The 23,103-nt window shown below is 40.8% G+C and overlaps 1 protein-coding gene across 1 annotated transcript in view; it reads left to right on the forward strand.

Annotated features, from left to right (window-relative positions):
- The window catches only part of PCCA (propionyl-CoA carboxylase alpha subunit), a 569,837-nt gene that overhangs the window by 338,176 nt on the left and 208,558 nt on the right, over positions 1-23,103 (forward strand). Inside the window, exon 18 of the mRNA XM_019523836.1 lies at positions 3,223-3,325. Within this exon, the coding sequence (XP_019379381.1) occupies positions 3,223-3,325 (103 nt within the window). The remainder of the gene's footprint in view (positions 1-3,222; positions 3,326-23,103) is intronic.

Here is a 23,103-nt window from a genome sequence, read left to right on the forward strand (position 1 = left end):
CCCCAACCACCACCCTGTTCCCCCCTTGGGTTTTTTATAATGAAAAGGTGTACATAACTCTTGTTCTCTTGTTAACCCGTTTCAAGTTGCTGACTTTTGTTCACTGTTTGGAGTTTGATTTTTATTGAAGATTGAAGGAGAAAATAGTTTTTGCAGCGCAGAGAAGTGCAAAAGCAGTTATTGATTTCACTTGTGATGAAGGTCGTGCAATAAAACCTCCAAATTGGGATCTTTATAGTTTTCCTTGTCCTTATATGAGTTGATGCTGTTTATATTTGTGGGAGCATGTAGACATACATAGACTTGGTCACACCAACATGTCATAGGCTTTTTTTTAGTGGGGGAGGGAGGGGTGTGTGACAGAGTTTAATGTACATTTTCTTGTATGTAAGGGACTTTTGTTGTTATTGGTGGAGGCATGGAAGCAAATATTTAAATTTGCATACTATCTAATTTAAAGAAACCTAATAATAGAATGTATACTGTTGGGTTGTAGATATCTGACAGCTTACTTAATCTTAAGCCTAAGAGCCAAACTAGTTTGCTCATGAAGCTGCTTAGAGTCTCATATGCATACCCAATATACATAGAAGTTCTGAACTGCTGATTTTCATTTTGCCATCAGTTTTTCCACTGTTGGCAAGAGAAAGATCAAGATTATTTTCTGAGTCAGACTTTCAGAAGTTGCATTGTGCATGTATTTGATAAATTTCCATTTCAAGGCAGATGAAGCAATAATAAACATTGAGCAAAGGAAGTTAGAGTAATCTGTTAGCAGAATATGTTAATAATGGCTAAATTAAAATACATTGATATAGATCTTTTGGCTTTTGTGAATCTTTGTTATTTTTAAATTTACATTTTTTTTACTTGTGACAGCTACCCCATTGTACCATGTAAGGGCAGTCATCATTACCCTACTATAATACCATTGCTGCTCTGTGGCTTCCAGGTGATACCATTCACTTTTCTTCTTTTTGCAGAATATGCAAATTGTAATGATTACAAAACATTCAAGAATGCTCTCCTTGAACTGGGTCTTACGCAGAGGTCATCCGTATTTTGAAATTCTAGTGCTGTACTATTTATAATAAGCTCTGATGCTTTTGAGAACTTCTGTTAAAGATTTCCCCATGGATAGCACTAAATTAACTTACACGTAGTAGCAGTGGTGGACACTGGCATTCAGCAATAGTGATCACAGGTGAAACGTGAATAAAAGTTTGAGGGTTCTTTGACCAAGTACACCAATCATTTTGTGGTCCCATGACGTTATTTGCTGTCCTTCTGTACAGCTGTCCAGTAACCCCTCTAGCTGATGACTGCTAAGATAGGCAGCAATGTAGAGCCTCTGCTTAGATGCTTCTCCTTGATGGAGTGTAGTAGGGTTGCTTGCTGTTCTAGGATACTAGGGTCCACTTCTTAGTCCAATTATTAGGCATCTAGATTTAGACACCAAAGCACGATCCTATTCTGTTCTGTTCAAGGCCATGAAAAGCCATTAACACAAAAGTTGGGTGGGTTCTTGTCCACCTGGCTCCTTTGTGTGACTTAGTCTTAAGGTTGAATAGCACATTACAAAAATATATGGGGTAATTCCTCCCTCTCCCCCTCCCACTCCTTTTCCCCCTGACCTCCCCAGGCCTATAGCAGAGTGGAAAGGGATTGCACTTAGATGCTTAAATGGAATAGGATTTGGCCTTAAATGCTGACATTGAACTCATCTTGCAAATCTTTAGTCACATGAGAAATTGTCAGTGCTAGAAATGTACGTACCAAAGTAATTGATAACATTTCACAGAAGGGTTTGAAGGATTAAACTCTTTATTTTGGCTTATTTAATATTACTGCAAAGTCTCTTTGTTTACTGGTCCTTATGTAAGTAGGATGTAATGCAAATTAAATGATGTAATGTTCTTTTTTATTTAATTGGAGTTGATAGTAATCTTCGGAGATTCAGAATGCATTTACTGATGAGGAATTCAGTGGGGACCATTTTTATTGTAATTAAAACAAGGTGTTTATTTTGACCTAGCACTATATATTGTCATTCCTGTCTGCTACCTCTACTAGTCCTCTTTTTTCTTTCTAACCTTCCAACTAAAGCTTTTATTTCTTCATTATTTCCTATCACAACTACTCCTTTCTAGTTTCTGCCTCCCAAACACTTTTCTTGTCCTGTATTCCTACCTTCTGAGCAGTATTATGTCTCTGCTAAAAATTCTCTTACCTGTTGTTTTCACTGTTGTCTCTGCTATGAAACCCCCAAACTCTGCTACCCCATATATTTTAACTTCTTGTTACTGCTTTTAAAAGAAAGCATAATTCTTCATCTTCTTACTGTAATCACTATTGCCTCATTTCAGATCATCTTCCCCTTTTTGACATTTCAGCCTCATCCGCCCATTCACCAGATTCTTTCATGAATGTCTTTGTCTTCTTTCCTGCTTTCTGCTGAGCTGTTTCTGAACTCGTTTATAGAGCCTGTATCTCTCCTATTTTAAGCCCCACTTGAAAACTCATTTTTGCCACACTACCTGTGAGGAAGCTAGTTGACTTTTATTTTTTGGACCAAGACCTTGACTTCTCTACTTAGGTTGTACCTCTTCTGCCTACTCTAATTTGTCTTTCTGCCTTTATGTTGTAAGACATGCTTTGGGGAGTGGAGTTCATACCACTACTTTGTTTAGAAAATGTTCAGCATAGCTTGGATATGAGTAACAAATTAATATGGCCTGACAGACACTCCTGGTAATTGGGCTGACAGTTCTCAGTCTTTTCGGCAAGATAGACTGATGTATTTATCACTCTCAGAGTAGAGAAAATGTAGTCTTGAGAAGGTAAAGTATTGAAAAGAATGCAGCATATTTTGAGTAAGTTCTAATGTACAGATGGATTCTTTACCAGCATGAGCCACAATATGTCAACCAGTGACATTTTATTAATGAAAACAAGATGCTGTGGCATCATTTTTTTTCTTTCACTTGTCAGATTGTTTTAACAGAGATACCAGTGTTAACACTAGGGCTGATCTGTATGAAAACATACTATTTAAACCCTGAAACTGTGAGCGTCTGCCATGCTGTTTTTTAATTTAGGATAAAAAATATTTAGAATATGACTATAGAGCTTTATAGTTTATTTTGCATGTGTGTTTTGTGTGGAGGGAGTAAATTGGCCCATGGCATTTAACCATTTTTAAAACCTGTTTTTTTAACCTAGGACACAAATTGACAGATCTTGAAAAAAGGGAACTACTAGCAACAGCAGCATCTTTGTATGTGGCTGAACAACAGAGATCACAGCAATTTTTAGGGACTCCAAGGTAAGTTCATTTTGAGGAGTTCAGATATGCTGTTGGTAATGACGTCTTTCCATGCACAAGAGGGGCACTGGTGAGAAACTGCATGGTTTTTTAATATAGTCTGTTTTTTCTAAATTTAAATGAGCTTTAGCTTGCATTCCCTTATCCATATAAGTCATACATGATTATTTTTGTCCTACATATTAACAAACTAATAGGCACAAAAACATGTTACAAGCCAGAATTGTAATTAATGCACATCAGGAGTTTCATTAATGCAGAATGTTGCTACATTAGTAACTAACCACAAATAGAGCATCACAAATTTCCCATGTGCCTGTTTGAAGCTATCTCAGCACTTTGGGATAATATGAATATTCAGCTGCAAAATAAATCTTTAGAAAAATTGTAGATTCATGAGTAATTTATTACGTTAATGAAGGGACTTAATAGTTTGGAGTACAATTCTGTAAATGTTTGTAGAATCAGCACGTTAATTTTTAAGTGTGGAGTCTAGTGCTAGGATGCAGTAGGAATTTGGTTGCTTTCCCATTCTTTCAGATAGCAGCTGTTGGTAACGTACTTTAACATTGGCCATGTACTTGAGCATAACTAGTGCCAAAAGTCTAATTCATTTCTTTGGCTTTCTGGTAGACAGTGAGTTTTATTTCTATGCTGCTCCTAGCTTTTACTGGTCTTTGGCCTGAGATTTTAAACTGCAGCCCTGCTCAGTAAATTGCAGCTCTTGGTGGCTTCTGTTCAGTCTTATATAGTATGACACTGATATAATTTAATTAATTATAAAACCTGTGTTAGGGAAGTTAACATCAGTAACAGTTTTATGCAATTCATGAAAACTTCAACTGAATTCTTTCTTTTCTTTAGCGTAGTTGCTCTTCTGTGTTGTGTTTTGTTTTGAGAAGTATCCTAGATAGTAACTTTTTTGTTCTAAGCCAGAATGCAGGGTAGACATTATTATTCAAATTCCGTAACAGTGGTTTGACAGAATATTCTGTTACCGGTTTTACAGTGGTCAGGAATAAATCAGATGGTGGTTTCTAGAAGTCTTTATTTTTATTTGTATTCACAATGATAACTAGTACCATATGTTTTTTTCAAAAAAAAAAAAAAGAAGACTTTGCAGCAAGCACAGTAAGGCTTTGCAATATATGGTGCACACAGAGCAAAATCACAACTTGCCTTTTGCACCCAGGGAAGAGTAAAGTAATGTAAAGCACCCCATTATTCCCTCAGTGAATTGCACGTATTATAGCCCCCTCAAGATCACTGCTCCCGAACCTTTAGGGATGGATGAAAAGCATGAATGAGGAAGATAGAGCAGAACTTTGGTTGTACCCTGTACTGACCAGCACGGAGAGCTGAATGATCAGTTGCTGATATAGTCAGGTAACAGATTATTTCACTCTTTAAACGAGAAGGGGAATTATGAAACACATCATGGCTCTCAACGTCTGATTTTGTTCTCTGACCTGATTTTGGGCCAGTGCAGCTGTGATATCTTTTTAGAAGGCCAGTTTAACATCTGACATCCTTAAAACCATAGCTTGATAGGTGGAGATGATGAATTGCCAGTGTGAGGAGAGATGAGGCTTCTTTTCTTGATAGGGTTGTGGGCCATGTCTGCACCATGTTGGACTGTGTTAAGGAATGCTGCCAGGAAGACATGGCTGGCTTGCTCACTTCTGCTCTGTGCACAATTCATGCTGAAAAAATGTTACCTTCTATTGCTGCTAAAGTAGCCATGGGTGTGAACCAGGAAGTGGCTGTGTCATATTTCAGCAAGGATGGGTAGTACTCCCTTGCATTATCGCACATGGTGTAGACAAGACTAGGGTTTGGTGCTTTCAGCTTAGTCTTCAAGTGTTGGTCCTTTCTGCCCGTGTCCAGCAAACACAGAGTCAGAACCAACTCCTTGGAGGTTCTCTCTATAGTTTTCACAAAGTGGTAGTTTAGAAGCTAGTATTTATGTTCTGTTGAACAGTTCCCATGTCAAATGTCCATGTGTGTTTTGAAGCTTATCCCCTTGGTAACAATAGTAAGACTACCTGCTGAGAACAGGCAGGAACCAAATGAATAAAAGGGTTAGCTGATATGTATCTACTAAATTAAAAATAAATAAATAAATACAACTGCCAGTGACTTTTCAGTCATGAAGCCCTTTCAGAAAATGTCTGCGGGGGAAATACTGACTACACTTACTCTTTTTAATGCTTATGCCGTATTATTCTGTTGATTTGTTGATTTCTAAATAGATCTGAAGTCTAGTCAACTTCAGTAGACTGTATGTTGAAGCTCCTAGCCTGACATTGTTAGATATTTCTTGCCTCACTGTTTTTGTTAGTAACCACAATACTTTGCTCTGTAATTTCTCTCTAACAACTTTATTTACAAACTATGTTTTTACTGTTTTCACTTTAAGTCTGCTGTAAAATGCGTCCATATTGGTTTAACTGATTTGTTTTTTTGAGTTAGAAAAAAAGATTTTGTGATCACAAAAAGGAAAACACTAGACCAGCTCTTATGTGCATAAAGGAATTGCTAAAAATAACTTCAATGTTTGCTTTACCCATCTTAGACAATGAAGCCAGGAAGAGCTCTGTGGTGTTATTTTGGCATAGCCTCCTGCATTAGGTGGTGTGGGTTGTTGAACTATCTTGGGGAGCGCTGGGATGTACAAATGCTGCAGCCTATTAAGTGGTACAGCATAATATTCTTTCTTGTTTATACAATCTCTGTTTCCTTGGAAAGTGCTCAGTATCCCACATGAATAATTAGGGAGTAGAGCTGTGGGGACAGAGAATGCACATTGCTTCTTTTGGGAGAACCATTGCAAACTGCTGGGCACTTGGAAATAAGGGGAAGAGTAGAGTAGGGACCCATGGTATCTGCAACGAAGAACAACATTGTCTATTTCGTGGCCTTGGACAAGGAAAGTAGTTAATTTAGGGAGAAATGGACATCTGGCCTAGGTACAGACAGTACACTTAATGTGCTTTAAAGCTGTAACAGAACAAATATTCACAGTACTTCAAGCACCTTAAAAATGGTGGATCCCACTCTAAGTTAACCCTTGATGCGTGTAGTATTAGACTAAAGAGCTGTAGATTAGAGTGCTTTTTTGAACATCTGCAGCACATCCATTATGCTTCAATGTAGGTCATATTCTGCCACCATCCCAGGGGCCCCTTGCTGGGCAGCTTGCTAGCCTCAGCAGTTGCTTGTCTCTGTCTCCTCCCTGTGAAGCCAGGCAGGGTGGTAGGGAAATGGCCTCTTTGCCATGCGGATCCCCTCCCCCACCCAAGTTTGTGGGTCTCGGTGACAACTCAGCCGGGTCCACACAGCAGGAGGGTGCCCTCGACTCTCCTCCTCAGCCTCTTGATAGCTGCAGCCAGGAGCTGCAGCATGGGGCTGCCTGGCTCAGCTTTTCATCATTCTGGGAACTGGGGGCAGAGGGGAAGAAACTGCCCAGCCCCCACTGAGACTCTAGCCAGCAAGCTGTGTGGGGGCCCTTGTGGTGGACAGGCTCTCTTTTCCCCATAAGCGGCACTAGAAAATATTATTTGTGGGGGCTGGGCAGTGCGGAGTGCACCCGCCTCACCCCGCTCCTCCCTCTCTCAGGGCTGTTCTGGTGCTGGTGCTGTGTGCATGGCAGCAGAGAAGCATGTGGCGGGGGTGCACTGTGGCAGCAGTGGCACTGGAGCCACTGTAATCAGCCCAGTTTGGGGTGGCTAAGCCCTGTTAGCCTGGGCCGTAAACATTTGTTTCTGCCCCTGCCAGCCTTTTGAGTGAAAACCTAGATTCTGCAGTCGAACCCAAATCCCATGCTTGATTGTATGCATCACTAACTACAGGGTGCTGGCCAGCATCCACTGTGCTGTCCAGTGAGTTATTGTACTGTTAAGATCAAACCTGCAGTTTACCGAGCAGTTCTCAAATGGGCTGTATGCTTGCTAGGGGTTCTTTGAGCAGTCTTTGGGTTGACGGACTGAACACCCCAGTACACACCTTCATTATGTTAAAAAGAATAGCTCCTGTAAATGAGATTGTAATGTAGATGCGCCCAGGTAAGTTTCCTGTGGCTGTATGAACACAGTAACGGATTCCCGTAACCAATCCCTTTGGATCAACATACCAGCCACTAATAAGAATGACTCATCAATTCTTATAGCAATAGATGTACAGGTATTTGTATTTTCTGCAATATGTGTTTTCTGTATTTTCCTTATTTTAGACCTTTGACTGAATATTCTTTAGCTCGCTTTCTTGGGAAACTGAAACACTTTAGAGTTGTTAAAAGCTAATTAACTAATGACGTATTTGGCACCATGAAGGTCAGCCAGTATTGTGATTATTTCACTGTGATATTCAGATAATAGGAGCACATATTTTGTATGGGAAACAGTTATGAAAGATTAATGATTGTTTCATTGTTCAGCTTTCACTTATTTTACATAGAACTTTCCTTGCATATACAGAACTTTTCAGTAGGGTAGTTTATTGTGAAAGTGGTGCCACCCACAGCTGCTAAACTGATTTACAGCATCTAGTAAAATCCTGAGGTCTCCTAGACAGAATTTGATCTTATTTCAAGTGAAAACATATTTTGGCTGAAGTGAATCCAGCTTATTTTCTGCCTTTTTGATGTTGCTGAGCCTCTGAGACCAAAACTGATGTTGTATAGTTGAATCTTCGCGTTTTGGCTTCAGTCTTGTTTTCATTAGTGGCTTGGGAGGGGAATAGGAGAGTGACTCTCCAGGTGTGGCTACATCATGCTATCTCCTGGGTCTACTAATGTAATGTTTATACTTCTAAACCCAATTGCCTGCAGCACTTCCTATGTGTTGCTTGTGTTGGCCACTATTCATATTTTCCTAATTTTTGTATGGGTTTTACCCTTTCATCATTTATGACTTGGGAAAAAAAAAGTGAGGCTACATGCCCATATTACCTGATACTGCATGTTAAAAGAATAGTAATGTATTTAAAATATTTTTACATGGTTGGCAAACAACCTAAATGTTTTCCTTGGCCACCTGGTTACAGCAGAAGGCTTGAGATGGGAAGATCTGGGTTATATTTCTATCTCTTCCTTGTACTATCTGGAGCCAGTCAGGTCACCAGATTATGCTTAATTTTACCCGTCTGTAAAATGCGCTTAAGACTCCAAGCTGCTAGGGCTATTGTGAAGATTCATGTGTGTTGAGTGTCTTCCGACAGTCTTGACAGAAGGCACCGTAGGAGTGTAAACTATTGTTAAAAGTAAAAGAACATTTTCATATAACTAAGTATAGTGTTAGTTTTATTATGTATTAGAAATAATTGTCTCTAAATGAATGAAGCTTTCTGTTATTGAATACAACATTCAGACATTAAAAACATCCTTTCTTATCTGTAGAACTTGATTTAACTGTTGGTCAAAAGCCTACCAATCAGTTGACCAAGTTCCTGGAAAAATTGACTGATATTGTCTTTAGTGAATGCTGACCCGTCCAAAGCCAGGGTTCTGGACTCAGAGTGAAATTGATGAACTGGGAGCACTGTGGTAGTTGTACATTTGTTTTTATTTTGTAGATGTATCTAGATTTTTTATTTCCAAGCTGACTTTGGATGTAAATGCTAAATGAAACACTGGTAAAAGTTGTCAGCTATGCCAGTCGGTAAGCTGAGGGAGTAGGAAGCTGCATATATGAGGCATATGTAATTTAGAGCAAGCGTTTAGCTGTCCAGCAGTTGGTGGAAGGAAGCAACTTTTAGATATGCTTGCTATCACCCAGTATACCCACTACTATACTGGTGAGTCTTGGAGGGAGTGCATAGCCCCAGTTGTCTGCCAGTCAAGGATTCCCTTCCACTAGGAGAATGCTTAGCTGCCCTGCTAAAGAAGCCTCCTGACCTGTAAGTCCCTCTTGGCTGCATCCACATGAGCAGGGACATTTGTTTTCCCAGGGACAAGAAGCAGCAGCTGCTAGTTGCTAGTGTGCACCTTGTGCTGCTGCTAGAGGTCCCCGGGAAACACCTGAGCCATCCATCCTCTGGCGTGGCAGGTTATCTCATTTGGGGTAAGGAAGGCTGGGACTAGCACTGGGCTGGCCCCAGCAGCCTTACCTGGGATCCTGGGGGCCTTCTGGGGCTGCAGCAGTGGTGATCCTGCTGCTTAGAGCCTGGCTGGCAGCTGGAGTGTGGCTCTGGCTGGCCTGGATCTAGTTTTGGACAGTGTGCACTGCCCCTGTGTACACGGCTCTGCTTTTTTTTGCGTGGATTTTTTTGACCCCGGGATGTTCTGGGGTCAACCTCCCCCTTCCCCCGTGCTATTGCCTTGCAGTGCAGAGAACAGCTGAATGTGCAGTATATAGTGCCACAGACATGTCCATGCTTAGCTGGACATGGCCCTCAAGCTCAACAAAGAGAACAAATAGGAGCTAACCTTTAATCCGTTACTTTTGAAAAAACAGAATATGTTGACAGAAAAAATAGATTTCAGGTTACTAGACTCCTCTAAACTAGTCACTTAGCATGTATAGAGGCTTCTCATTTGCAGCACATCCTCACTTATAAGTAAACTGTATCAATTATGTAACGCCATTTTTCCCTTGAACTACAGGAGTAACTTGAGCAGTTATTGTAAGCACAGATAAATGTTTATACTTTACATTAATCTACAGATACCCCCCTAGTGTAATATAAAGGTAAAACACTTTATTTTCATTTGCTAAGGATGATTGAATACAACTCACTTGTGGCTTTCCTTTGTTCCACCTCTTTCGAGTTATGCAGTCATCCTTAACGTATGAAAATAAGACTGTCTCATTCTCAGCGTTCTGATCTCATTGTCAACAAGTCATGCATTCCATTCATGATGTATTATGATGCTACCAAAACCTCTATGTATTTACATAATCCTTGCAGCTTCAGACCATTATTCCATTATTTCTTTTTTTTCCCCCTGTGGACTACTGAGCTATTAAGATATTTTTCTCCCACTCTCTCTGTAATATACTTGGAGATACTTATCACATCTTCCCTCTTTTGTCTCTTTGGACAATATTTGTTGAGTTGTTTTGACTTCTAATAATTGCTTCTCAAACCTCTTGTCCTTTTTCTTCCTCTTCCTTAACGAAAGCTAAACCAATAGACTTATGTAATCTTGCCATCTTAATATGTGGTGATATGTTGTCCTTCTCCATGTTTGCTGTTCAGCTAGTTATTAAAGAAAGATTGTGTGTATGTGTACATATGGACATGTGGTTAGATACAAATCTACTATTTTTATAAGTGTTGAAACCTAACTACAGTTCAGTCAAAATAGAAGTAAAACATCTTAAAGTGGGTAGCATGGCATAGCTTTTTATGAAAAGTAAACACTGTGAGACAGCTTCTTGATGGGAGTTTGAGTTGGTAGGAGGAACGGTATTGTACAATGCAAGGGAAGGAAAGTACCTCCATAGTTTATATGAAGGCATATTCTCAAAGCATGATGGTGTCTGACGGTGATGGCCAAAATTTTTGACAGGCATGCTGCAAGTTAAGTCCTACCTCTCCTTGGCCACGTCCAGATGAGTGCAGTTGTGCAGTATGTGGCACCACAGACACCGTATCGAACATTCAGCTGTTCTCTGTGCTGCAAGAGAGCAGCATGAGGGTAGGGGTTGGGGTTGACCCCTGGATTTCAAAAAAACCTGCTCAAAAAAAAGTGGAGCGGGGCACAGGGGCAGCATGTGTTGCTCGAAACTGGAGCCTGGCTGGTTGGAGCCATGCTTTGGCTGCCGGCCAGGCTTTGAGGCAGGATCGCTGCTGCTGCTGCAGCCCTAGGAGACCCCCAGGACCTCAGGTAAGGCTGCTGGGGCACAGGTGTTCCCTGGGGACAACCAGTGGCGGCACAAGGTGTCCCACTGCTAGTTGTCCCCAAGGAACCAAATGTCCATGATCGTATGGATGTGGCCTTGGAGTGTTGCTCTGATCCCTGTCCCCCCAGAGGCATAGCTGATAGCTTGTGCCCCAGGATGCCAGAATGGCAGCAGGGGAGCACGAGCCTCCAGATGTGCAGAGCACAGCTGCAGTCAGGGTGCTGTTGAGAAAAGAGTTGTCACCATCAAAAGCCTGGTTAACCCTTCCTTGAGCTGCAACCATTGCAGCTTTATAAGGATCCTAAGCAGCTGCAGGGCTGGTGAAGTCTAAGAATCATAGAAAACTAGGGATGAAGGGGATCTCAGGAGGTCATCTAGTCTAGCCCCCTGCTCAAAGCAGGACCATCCCAGGATACATCATTCCAGCCAAGACTTTGTCTAGCTGGGTCTTAAAAACCTCCAAGGATGGAGATTCCACAGCCTCTCTTGGGCAACCTGTTCCAGTGCTTTACTATCCTCCTAGTGAGAGTTTTTCCTAAAAGCTAACCTAAACTTCCCTTGCTGCAAATCTTAATCTGGCTCTTGGCAGTGACACCTCCTCTTGCAGAAGCTTCCTGTCACCTTTCCACTCTCTGCAGCTGGAGGCTTGAACCTCCCTGCCTCCATTCCTCTGAGTGCCTGGGCTCAAATGTTCCACACAGTGGCTGCCTGCAGCACGTGGGCTGCAGGCTGGCTACCTGTTTGTTTGCTTTGCATCTCCTGGGCTACAAATTACAGAGAAAACTAAAAACATTTTTGTAAGCATTTTAAAGAGGTGTTGAAAGAAACTGCTCCGTACTAGTCATGTGCGGGGGTGTTTGGCCTGTGAGTGTCAAGGCCAGGGCGTTCCATGTGCCTTATCAGTTGTGATAGCTTTGTTATTTTGTGACCACAGCTGTAACAGGTTTCTTTGTCCTGTGAGAGCCTCAGTTGAGGTACCTTTTGAGGCTGCACCTAAAGATACTTTCAATTTGCCATGTGCCCAGCAACAGCTTCAGGGCTCCATGGAACAAGAAGTAGCGTCCTGCCTTTTTGACAGGGTGGCTTTAGAGCTATATACTCTGTACTAGCTGGTGCCTCCATGGCCAGGGATGGGTCATGCACCAGCATGACCTCATGAGGTGGCACCTTCAGAGCCCATGACATTAATAGGGGGCTTGCACCCTTGGGCAGTTGTATGCCAGAGGCTGTATGAGAGGTTGCTGGGGTCTCCCAGAGCACTCTGCTCGCCTTTCACTTTGCAGCCGCTACAGTGGTAACGCTCTTAATGAGGTCACCCCCAGCTGCACTTTGAGGCAGCTGGGTGGCACCCTCAGGGTGTGGGTGATTCCATGGGGTGCCCTAAAGGAATGAGGTGTCCCCAAAGGCTGGTTTGGGAGCAGTGCCACCCCATGGGATCGTAGTGCCACAGCAGCATTTTCATTCTGGGCTTTCTCGACTCAGAACTTGCTACAGGCATGCAGGTCCCAGGCCAGGACTGTCAGGCTGGAGTGGGCCTGGGCAAAAGTATAACAAGTTTTGTGTCCTGATCAGAAGCCCTCTGCACTGTGTGCACAGAGCTGATGAGTGCTTGAAGAGTGGAGAGATGCAAAGAGGGTTATCAGTTTTACATGTACCAAGGAGGCAAAGACCCAAGTTTCTGTGTCCTGCACTGAGTAGCTAGATGGTGGGAACTATTCTCTCCCTACAGCCAGGCACTGGGGCTGTTTTCCCCCTCCTTCCCTCTGTCTGGGCCGTGTGGACTGTTCTCCCTCCCCCATCCCTCTGGTGGGGCGGTGGGGCAGTGGGGCCGGTTTTCCCCATCTCTACTCCCTGGCTGGGTGATGGGGGGCTGTTCCTCGCCCTCCTCCCTACAGGGCTGTTCTCTTCCTTCCTCTGGCTGGGCACAGGATTCTTCTCCCTTCTTCCCCTTGCATACCAGCCCAGTGCTGCAGGGCTGTTTCTGCTCAGCCCCACCAGCTAGGCTAACTTTGGCATGGAGCAGCTGAGCAGAGCACAGGGGGCAGAATTGCTTCTGCTGGTCTCCCAGCTAGGGCAGTGCAGACCCAGTGAGCTGCAGCGAGTCCCTTCAACCTCAGACCCTGGCCTGACCCTCCCCTCTTCACTTGCAGCCCTGCCCCCAGCACCCATGTGCCACACCCAGTGGCTGCATATGCTATTTGTAGCACATATTGGCCACCATATTGTAGCACATATTTTAGCACATATACCCCATATTGGCCACCCCTGGTCTATGACATTTTTACTGTAGCATCATTGGTTGCTGGCCCGCCTTAATCCTGTGCTTGTCCTACTACTTTGGCTCTTCCACCAGTCACAGCCCAGATCTCTCTGAGTCCATCCACTGTGCTTCTCACCTTTCTTCTCTCTCATACCCCTCTCTCATACCCTCTTCTTTTCTTTCCACAGTACCTGTAGCTCCTTTAGTTTCTTTTGTCCTTTATCTGTTTCTCTCTGTGAGGTCAACAATCATTTCTGCTAACCCAATTCAACACTTCCTTAAATAGCTTCCTGCAATATAAAGTGTGTGAGCAAAATAAATATAAAGACATGGAAAAGCAAGATATGTGCTAATCATCATCCTGATCATTTTACATATAGGTTTTGTCCTCTTCTGTTTTGGTTCTTTAGTGCTCACAACTACAAATACTTTTGCTTAACTTTATTCATGTAAGAAATCTTATTGATCTCTCTGCTGGTTAATCACATCCATGAAGATAAGCACAAATATAAGAATTCTTATGATCACGCCTTAAATTGTAAGCTGTTTGGGGCATAGCCTGTGGTCTTCCTGTGTGCTTATATCATACCTCACATATTTTATATTATAGTAACACTTGAAATATTAGTAACAAGACAAAATGCTATGAAAATGGGAAAGAAAAAGTGTTGCTCTGTGAAATGTGCTCTGTGGAATTCTGTGTACTTCTACATGTGTGTGCTGATATTTTTCCATTTGTTTAGCATACTTATTTCATCTGTGGTTCACAAAAATTGTAGTTAGGTGTAAAACATTGACTAAGGGAATAGATCTCATATTTATACATTTATTACTGAGCATTCCAGTTTTTAAGCATTTCACTTGCCTTTGAGTCTGCTGCAGGAGTGGGATGGGACGCAGAATAGCCTCATTATTGTAGGAGTATTTCTCTGTTCCCTGCAATGATTCCAAAAGCTCTCGCACACTTCATCAGTATTATTGTAATTCTTTGGCTGCAGGACATTTGGCAGCTGTTGCACCCCACTGGCAAATCCTATTCATACTTCTCTTCCATTCACCATTGCCATTGGAGAATTGATTTCTCTCTCCTCTGCTCTAACCTTTCCCAATTCATTTTGGATTGTTCAATGTGAAACATTTTAATTTCATATCATACAGCCATTCAGCTCACAATCCTTTTTAACCTGTCACCAGGGTAACAGCATAGCATGCTTTCTTTAGGCAATCAAGTTTTTATTTCACATGCTTAATGTTGCATTAAATGTTTGCATTTTGTTTAACCCCCTTAAATATTTTGAACTGTGGATATATTTTGTAGGGTAATGAAGTCTCTGATTTCGGTGTCAAATCTTCATAAAAAATTGCCTTATTTAAAATACAGTGTCAGAAGATGAATCCAGTAATGAGAAGGTTTTTAGTAAAATCCCGAATGGTTGAACAGGACAAGCATCTGAAGAATAAGAACACAAATTTTCCACTGGAAAATGCTTTCAGATGCTTATATTGTAATCGCTAGACCTGCACATTAGAATTACATTTACCTGTAAGTGCTCCTAATTATATTAATGCATAAGAAATATGAACATTGCAATAACATCACTCTATGGTTTGAAAAATGACTGGCTATACCTGTCAGCTTGAAAGTTATGTACCTGGTATTGTGTATAAAATTATACTCTGAATTGCAGGTGATTTCAGTAAAGGAAAATTAGAGTTAAATATGATGATGGAGCTGTCTAAAGAAACATAGAATAAAAACCTTGATACTCTCCCCTTCACCAGAACATCACAACGCTACAAATGTATATTGCCTCTGTGGTTTGCATGGATAATACAACATGTGAATAAAAGGAATTGAATAGAAAAATATATATATCTAACGAATAAATAAATACATAAAATATCTCATAAATCATTTAAAAGTATACTAAAACAAAATCATGTGTGATCATGTATTAAAAGGCTTTTGTTTACTTACGTGTGACCCTATCACTGAAATCCAGTTTGTTTAGCTTATATGAATAAAGCCAGTAGTTCCCTCCCCACTCCCAGCCCACTTTCCCCTCCGTTGTCTGGTATATTAACAACTTTTTATTTCAGCTATAGTCAGTACTTTCCAAGTGACCACAATATTGTAGTCTGCTGCTTTGATAATTTTGAACTTTACAATTACTTTTGAAAGCCATTTTGTTTGTCAGATTCTGTTCTCACTTACATGCATGTAATCATAGAGCAACTCCACGTGATTTAAATTCCTTTATTATGAATTTACATCCACTAAAATTAGAACACTGACTATTTTAATATTTTGTAGTAGTAATATTATGGGAAAATTCCTTATCTTTCTAATTCTCATACATATTTGAGTTTTTATTTGATCTAGCATCTCTGTCCTGATGAGGCAGAGTTCAGACTTCCTATGGCTTAGACCCATATAGTTTGGCTTTGTGAAAATTGTTTTTAACAGCATTTAAATGTTGTTAATTTCCAAAATCTCTTTACAGTTTCCATTTTTTCCAAGTAACTGTTTAAACTACCAAATAATAGTACCTGCCAAAATGTGGTTTGGCAGGGTTTATAAGTGAATTTTGCCAAAAGGAGTGAAACATATGGTAGCAGTTAATTTATTGGTTCTTTTAACCTCAAGGGAACTTTTATAGAGAACATATTACCTTTTATTCTAACATATTTTAAATAAAGGAGCTATTGGCTTGACATTTGATATGCCAATATAGAAGCTGACCCTCAATACCTTTACATTCAATTCAGACTTGCTTAAGGCTAAGAGTAAGAGTGCAAATGTACAAGATTGAACTAGGACATTTTTTTAAAGTGTCAGATCATCTCTGCATAACTTTAATATGTATGTGTAATTGAAAATGTTAAAGAAACATTTTCCAGATGAGAATGAATTCCCTCTGTTTTCAGGGAGTTCTTAAAATCCTTTCCTCGCTTGTGGGGCACGATGCATTCAGGTATGTGCATTAGAGGAGGATAATCCCCAAGAGGAAGCTTGATAATTGCTTCTATTTCTGATAAGTAGTGTTGCAGTAAGGTGCATTTTTCCTATCTTCAGGAAGATTGTGTATAAGAAAATGCTTCATTAAATTATGCCTATAGTAAGTATCTTTACTTGAACACCCCCTCCCCCCAATAACTGATTAATAATATTTGTTAAATATAAGCTCCTTTGTTTCCCAGTAATGTATATTTTCTCTGTCACTACTGGCATGGTTAATCTAAGTGATAAAATGCAATGACTCAAAACCTCAAATAGCTAACTGGTTATTTAAAGCAGACTAAACCTTAAGCCAGACTTCAGTTTTTAATTTTTTTTTATTGAAAGAAGAAAGATCTAAATGTCCTTTTGTAATCTTTTTGCAGTTTTGAGACTGAAAATGATAGTTCCTTCTTTGATTATTAATTATCTTAATTATATTTCATATTGTTCAATGATTTACTTCTCTGCATATGTAGATGTAGTGTTTATAGCTTATTTTACATTAAATACGTTGTTAACAAAGTGTCTAATCTCAGAGAGAGCAAGGCAAGATCTTGGCTCTGTTGGACTTAGGTGATTTCTCACTGACTTAAGAAGGAGCTGGGATGGGCTTTGTTTCTTGTTCTGTTTGTACAAATGCCTAATGAAATGGGTCAAGGTTTATCTGTGACCAAGGCGCCTACATGTTACAGTAATGCAAATAATTCATAATAGTAATCTGTTTGTTTTGGCAATATTTATTCATCTGTTAGTCAAAAATGTGTATGACATGGGGATACTATTTCCTTTTATAAGCTAAAAGTCCAACTGACATTCAAAAACCATGGTGTAAAGTCATGGTCTCATTGATATCAGGTGAGCTAAGGTGAAGGGAGGTTTCTGAGAGAATCTCAGCAAGTATGGGAAAGGAAATATTGGGCATAATGAGATCCTGCCTGTAGTGATGCAGTGTAAGAGCGTAGGAGGAGAAGGTTGCTACTTAATTGTGAGCATCCTTTTTGCCCAGCTCCCTGAGCCTCAAAACCTCTTTCCTTAATGTATCTCCTTCCCCTCATGCCTGCACATCTGCAAGAGTAGCAGCCTGGGTTTTGAAAAAAATAGTTCTTTTTTACATTCACTTCTGCTTCTTTGTCAGCTACTCAGAGCTTCCATCTGACTTTCCAAGAGGATACTACCTGGAACTGTACAAACTCAGGGCCAACGTTCTTAAGTCCCGTAACTGTGAAATCAGTCTGGTCATATCTGCTGTTGGTTCTAAATTTTCTCCCATTACTTCTGAAAATAGTTTGATTTCTGTTTCTTTCATCTTGCAGAATACCTGTGTTGTCTTACATTTTCTAATCCAGTGTTCTTTTATCAGAATAATGCATACCTTATTTTATGCAGTTTCCACTGGATTCTTTTTAGTTGTGTAGAGTCAAAGAATGGTAAAGGTTGAAGGAACCTCAGAAAATCATTTAGTCCACATTGGCCAGCCTGTTACATGGGTGCTGCAAGTGGTATAGGTAACCTCTCTTTGTGGCATGTAGTAGATTGGGGAGGTGACAGATAGCAGAGTGGCATGTAGGGTAGGGAGCAAAAAGCAGCACATCAGATCTCGGAGCACGGGCAGGAAACAGAAGGCAGAGCAGCAACTTGATCAGGGAGCACAGGACAGGGGCAGAAAGCTGTTTAGGAGGCTAAGTGAGAGAAAGGGATCAGAGTGGCACTTGGGGAGGGTGCAGGGCTAATTTGTTGCACGCCTGCCAAAAATGTTGGCCCCCACTGATCTAGCTGAATCTCCTGCTCAAGGCAGAAGCATCCCTGACTAATTATCCTGGTCAAGTGTTTTACATTTACTTTTAAAAATTTAGGAGGATTTTCCTCTTCTGTGTCGCTGTGTATGTGTGGGAGGATCAGCAGGATTGGGAATGAAGTGTCGTAGAAAATAGGAATGGCTTTACTTGTTTAAAAAGAAAAATAAGCATCATTATTTCTAAGATGACACAAAATGTTTAGATTTTTCCGTTTGTTCATTTCAGTTAATAATTAGGTGGGGTAAGAAATCATGCTATAGAAACAACGTGTGATTTATTTAACTGAAGGTTGTATTCAAGGAGTAACTTTAAACTGATTTGTAGATTATTGATAATTAATTCTGATTATTCTGCTATTATGACAAATCTAGAATTAATTTTTTTGAAGAATGATTGTATACAGAAAGGGGGGACAGCTGAAGATAAATAGAATGATTTTTTTTTATAATATCAATTTAAAAGCACCTATTGAAATTAAAATTAAGTGTCTGTGCTTTCAAACTGGTAATCCTATATACAAATGTATGTGCAAAATATCAGGTTTTTGAAAATTTCAAGAAAAAGTTTTTACAGCTTCTCCTTGATAAATGTAGCTGTTGTTTTTTGATAGAATGTAAGGTATGTGTTTTCCTTTATTCCTTCTAAATTCTCCTGCTCCTTCAGAAGATGATCTCTCTAACCATTGTCATGGGCAAATTAGTCCTCTCTTTGACTCTAGAAAACTCCTGTGTAGTGGAACCACAGTTGTCTCATTGTGATGCAGGGCTTGGTTGGAGCAGGGACCATCCTACATGCCAGCCCCACATGGCTGGAGAAATGCATGGAATGAAGAGGCCCAGCTCTTGATCAAGATTTTTTTGACTGTACTAGAAGACAACATAGATATGCACTTTATAGACCAGTTATTCTTAACCAGAGTGCTGTGGCATCCTCAGGTTCTTTGAGATCCTTCCAAGGGTGCTGTGGGGTGCTACACAGTGTTACCACTGTTAGATGCGGAAACATGATTCACATGAGAAACCCAGAGATTTCAAATAGGAATCCATACTGTCAAAAACATTTTGACCTGCTGTGTTTTTTCTGAGTTCTTTGCAACAAAAAAATCGTCATCTTATTTTTCTGTAGTGAAAAAACAAGTGAAAACTAAGAGCTTGCATTTTCTGAGGGTATCTTGGGTCCTACCAGGGGAGCCTTGAATCTAAAATGGTTGAGAACCACTGTGACAGACCAACTAAATCAGAATTGTATAGCATAAGCTTTCGCAAGCAGAGGGCTTACTTTATCAAATGCCATGAAGGGACTGCGGGAAGCAGAGCTTCTAAATAGAAAGCAGTGATTAGAATATAAAGGATAGGGAAGAGGGGGAGGAAGAAGGTGGGGGCACTGCTGAGAGGCAAGGGGGGTAGGAGAGAGAAGAAAGCAGTTAACCCTTTGAGGGACATAGAAGTTATAAAATCTAATCCAGGTAATGGGATGAGAATTTGTAGTTTTAGTTCTGACTGTACTTTGTTTTTAAAGTTTTGTTGTCTAAAAAGCCACTCTGAGGTCAGCGATGGAATGTCTAGGAAGTTTAAAGTGTACTGCCACAGGCTTGTATGTCTTTCTGAAATCGATGTCAGATCAGTATTCATTTAGTTTTACATATAGGAATCTGTCTGATGTAGACAACAGAGGGGCACTGTAAGCAGGTGATGGCATATATTGACTATTCTCGTGTTTATGTGAGGAAGAAGTCAGAAGAAAGATTCCTGTCTCTGTAGGTGTGCTTCTGGTTTAGTTAGTGTGGGTATGATCCAAAAAAATTAGAAGCAAGCAAAAGCTTGTTTTACCAATGTTGAGAAAAAAATGTGGATTATTATAAGTAACATTTTCTCCTGATTGTGGTTTTACTCCTCGCAGATATTAATCACAGTGTGACTAATCTGTTCCTGTTTGCTCTGCTAAAAAAATGAAATACCAAACAGAAAACCCCTTATAAGATGAAAACAAAATCCTTTTATTTTGTAATGTGTGTGATGAAAGCACATTATGTCACAGTGATATAGAATTGGCTTCCTTTTAATAATGACTTGGCTTGTTAAGTAAGTCTGTATCTCTCTAAGGACCAGATCCAAATTTTGCTGAACTGTGTGCAAGTCATTGCAGTCATTACTTACACTCTGAATAAGTCTTTTCAAGTAGATCAGATGTGGGCATGGGATGCTTATCGTAACCATGCATTATGCAAGTTTATATTGTTAAATATAGTTACATTTTCTGTACTATTTTTTGCTTTGTATATTTGGTTTTTGCAGGCTCTCTTTTTAATTTCATAAAACTTTAACAAAAGTAAAGAAAGAAAAATAGTTCAGACTCTTTCCAATCTTAAATTTATCCTGCAGTAATCTGATAGATTCCAATGCTTTGCTCTATTTCTTATCAGTTAGATAAATCACATTTATTTACAGACTAAGGGAAAGAAAAAATGCCACTCTGGGCACATCCAGACAAGCGCGCACATGCAGTATGCAGTGCCAAAGACCTGTTTGCAGTGCCGCAAACAGCATGCACCTCACATGTAGGCATTTGCTATGCTGCTAATTTGCAGTGCAGTGGGTTTTTTGACACTGGGAGATCCTGGTGTCAAAAAAAACTGTGCCTGAAAAAAGCAGGGTGGTGCACGTGATGGCAGCATGCATCACCTGAAACAAGCTGAGCTGGCCAGGGCCATGCTCTGGCTGCAGGCCAGGCTTTGTGCTCCGGATCACTGCTGCTGGAGCCTCCAGGAGACCCCCAGAACCCCAGATAAGGCTGCTGGGGCCAGTCCAGGTGCTGGCCCCAACCTCCCCTACCCCACTTAGGGCAACTTGCTGCATGCACAAGTATGTATCGCTGTTATTTGTCACTGGGGAAACACACATGCACTTATCTAGATGCACCCACTGTATCTAAAACTGGCAAGAGTACTTCTAAATGAACACCCCCTTTAAATTTTTCTATGCCTGGCACACACTTCAGAGATTTTTTGTGCTATTGTTTAGCACCAATTGCTGTGTGTAGAGTACAGGAGCATATTTTTGAAAATGTAGTCTTTATCCAAAACAGTCATCAATGCAAATCAAACATATGCATAGTGTATTTCTTGCTCATACAAGTGTGCCATATACAACAGCAAATCATTTCACAAGGCAGAAGGTACTTGTTCAATGTGAAATGATTTGCTTGAGTTTGCCCTTGCTCTTGTATCTATAGCTGAGAATATGCAACTGAAATATGAAAGAGTATGTTTGGTCTGAGATAGTTAAGTTATTTACTTAATTTTTCTGATTCAAACAGCTTATGCAAAAATAGGAAATTCAAGTTAAACTATGCTTTATACTGGCAAGTAACTATTTAGATCCCAATCCTTCAGTTATGTCCATTGGCTTGGGTTCACATAAATTCCTATATAAGTCAGTTTTATGTTCTGGAGAAAGATGCCCAATAAAAATGAAAAAAATATTTGAAATAGTGTCTTTCATAGTTGTGGTACTTCAAAAGATTTCAGAAAAAAGTAGAAATTAGATAGTTGTAGTTTTATGCTTACTGTTCTAACTTATGGTTATATTTATCTTTTCCTAGAAGGCTGTTCTGTTTCACAAACTAAGCAGATTTGGACTGTACTTGGATGTCAGGCTTCCAGAAAAGTTAATTACTGGAAATATGGTATTGACCCATTGCCTTAAAATGATGGTGGGAAAGACTGTTGATGCTGCAGGTGCCATTTTTCAGATTAACTTTAAAACAGTGATCCTGATTGCTTTTAGATATTATATTTCTTATGACCATTCCTTGTTCCTGCTCCTAATACTGTTTATGCTTTTTACATTAAACAGTCATTGGGAGGAAAACAGCAGAAAAACTGAAGGGAAACTGGAACCCAGGACTTAGTGCCCTAACCCCCTAACCACTAGCCACAGAGTAGACTTGCTTTCTATTGCCTTTTTCTGGCTTATTAGTTTTGCATTTTTGACTGCATCAATACCATAGCTTCAACAGGAAGGGTAGTTTGTTCTCATTCCAGCCTTGCCCATAGTCTGGTATGGAGCACGTTCGTCTGGAGGGTAGAAGATGTCATGGATGAAATGACACCCTAAGAGGGTGTCATCCATGACACCCTAAGAGGGTTTGAATCCTCTTAGGATGAAGAGAACCAAAATCTCCTAGTTCTTGAAGAAATGCACTAATGACTGTTAGCTAAAAGGTGGGCAAGTCCTCTGAATGAAAGTAGACATGGCAGATGTGTTTTGTGCTGAACTCAGTACTGCTGGCATGTGTTTGGTGTGTCTGGAGCATGCTTATAGGTCCTTCATAGAACTTAGGCACCTATGTCCTTAGTTTCTGCAGAGTCAGGCTTAGGGAAAGTGGCATCCTGACTTGTATTTTGGTATCATTTCTTCCCTCCCCTCCCTCCATTAGAGGCAGACAAGCAGGGGTGCAGGGCACAGTCCGGTGGGGAGGCGGAGCAGCTTGGTGTGCCAGGCAGGCATTGCTGCTTCTGCTTACACATGCCTGGCCCTGCTCTTCCTGAGCAGTGGCTGGAGACGGGGATGGGTTGGGTACTGCTCTTCCTGCCTGGGGTAGGGATTGGCTGCAGTAGGGCAGGGGGAGAGCGTGGCTGTGAGCATAAGTTGCATGTTTGCTTGTGTGTGTGCATGCATGTGCGGTGCGTTTGTGTGTGCCTGTGGCACCCTGGGCAAACTTGTATTTTGGCATCCTTTGGTGTTGTCCTGAGCAGTAGCTGGAGGCGGGGGGTGTGGGCTGGGCTGAGCACTGCTCCTCCTGCCTGGGATACAGATCAGCCAGGGTTGGGGGTAGAGCACAGCTGTAACTGTGGGCTGCTCAGACGCGCGCGCGTG

This window comes from Gavialis gangeticus, unplaced genomic scaffold (assembly GCF_001723915.1).
Source record: "Gavialis gangeticus isolate Ggan-Ray unplaced genomic scaffold, GavGan_comp1, whole genome shotgun sequence".
NCBI lineage: Eukaryota > Metazoa > Chordata > Crocodylia > Gavialidae > Gavialis > Gavialis gangeticus.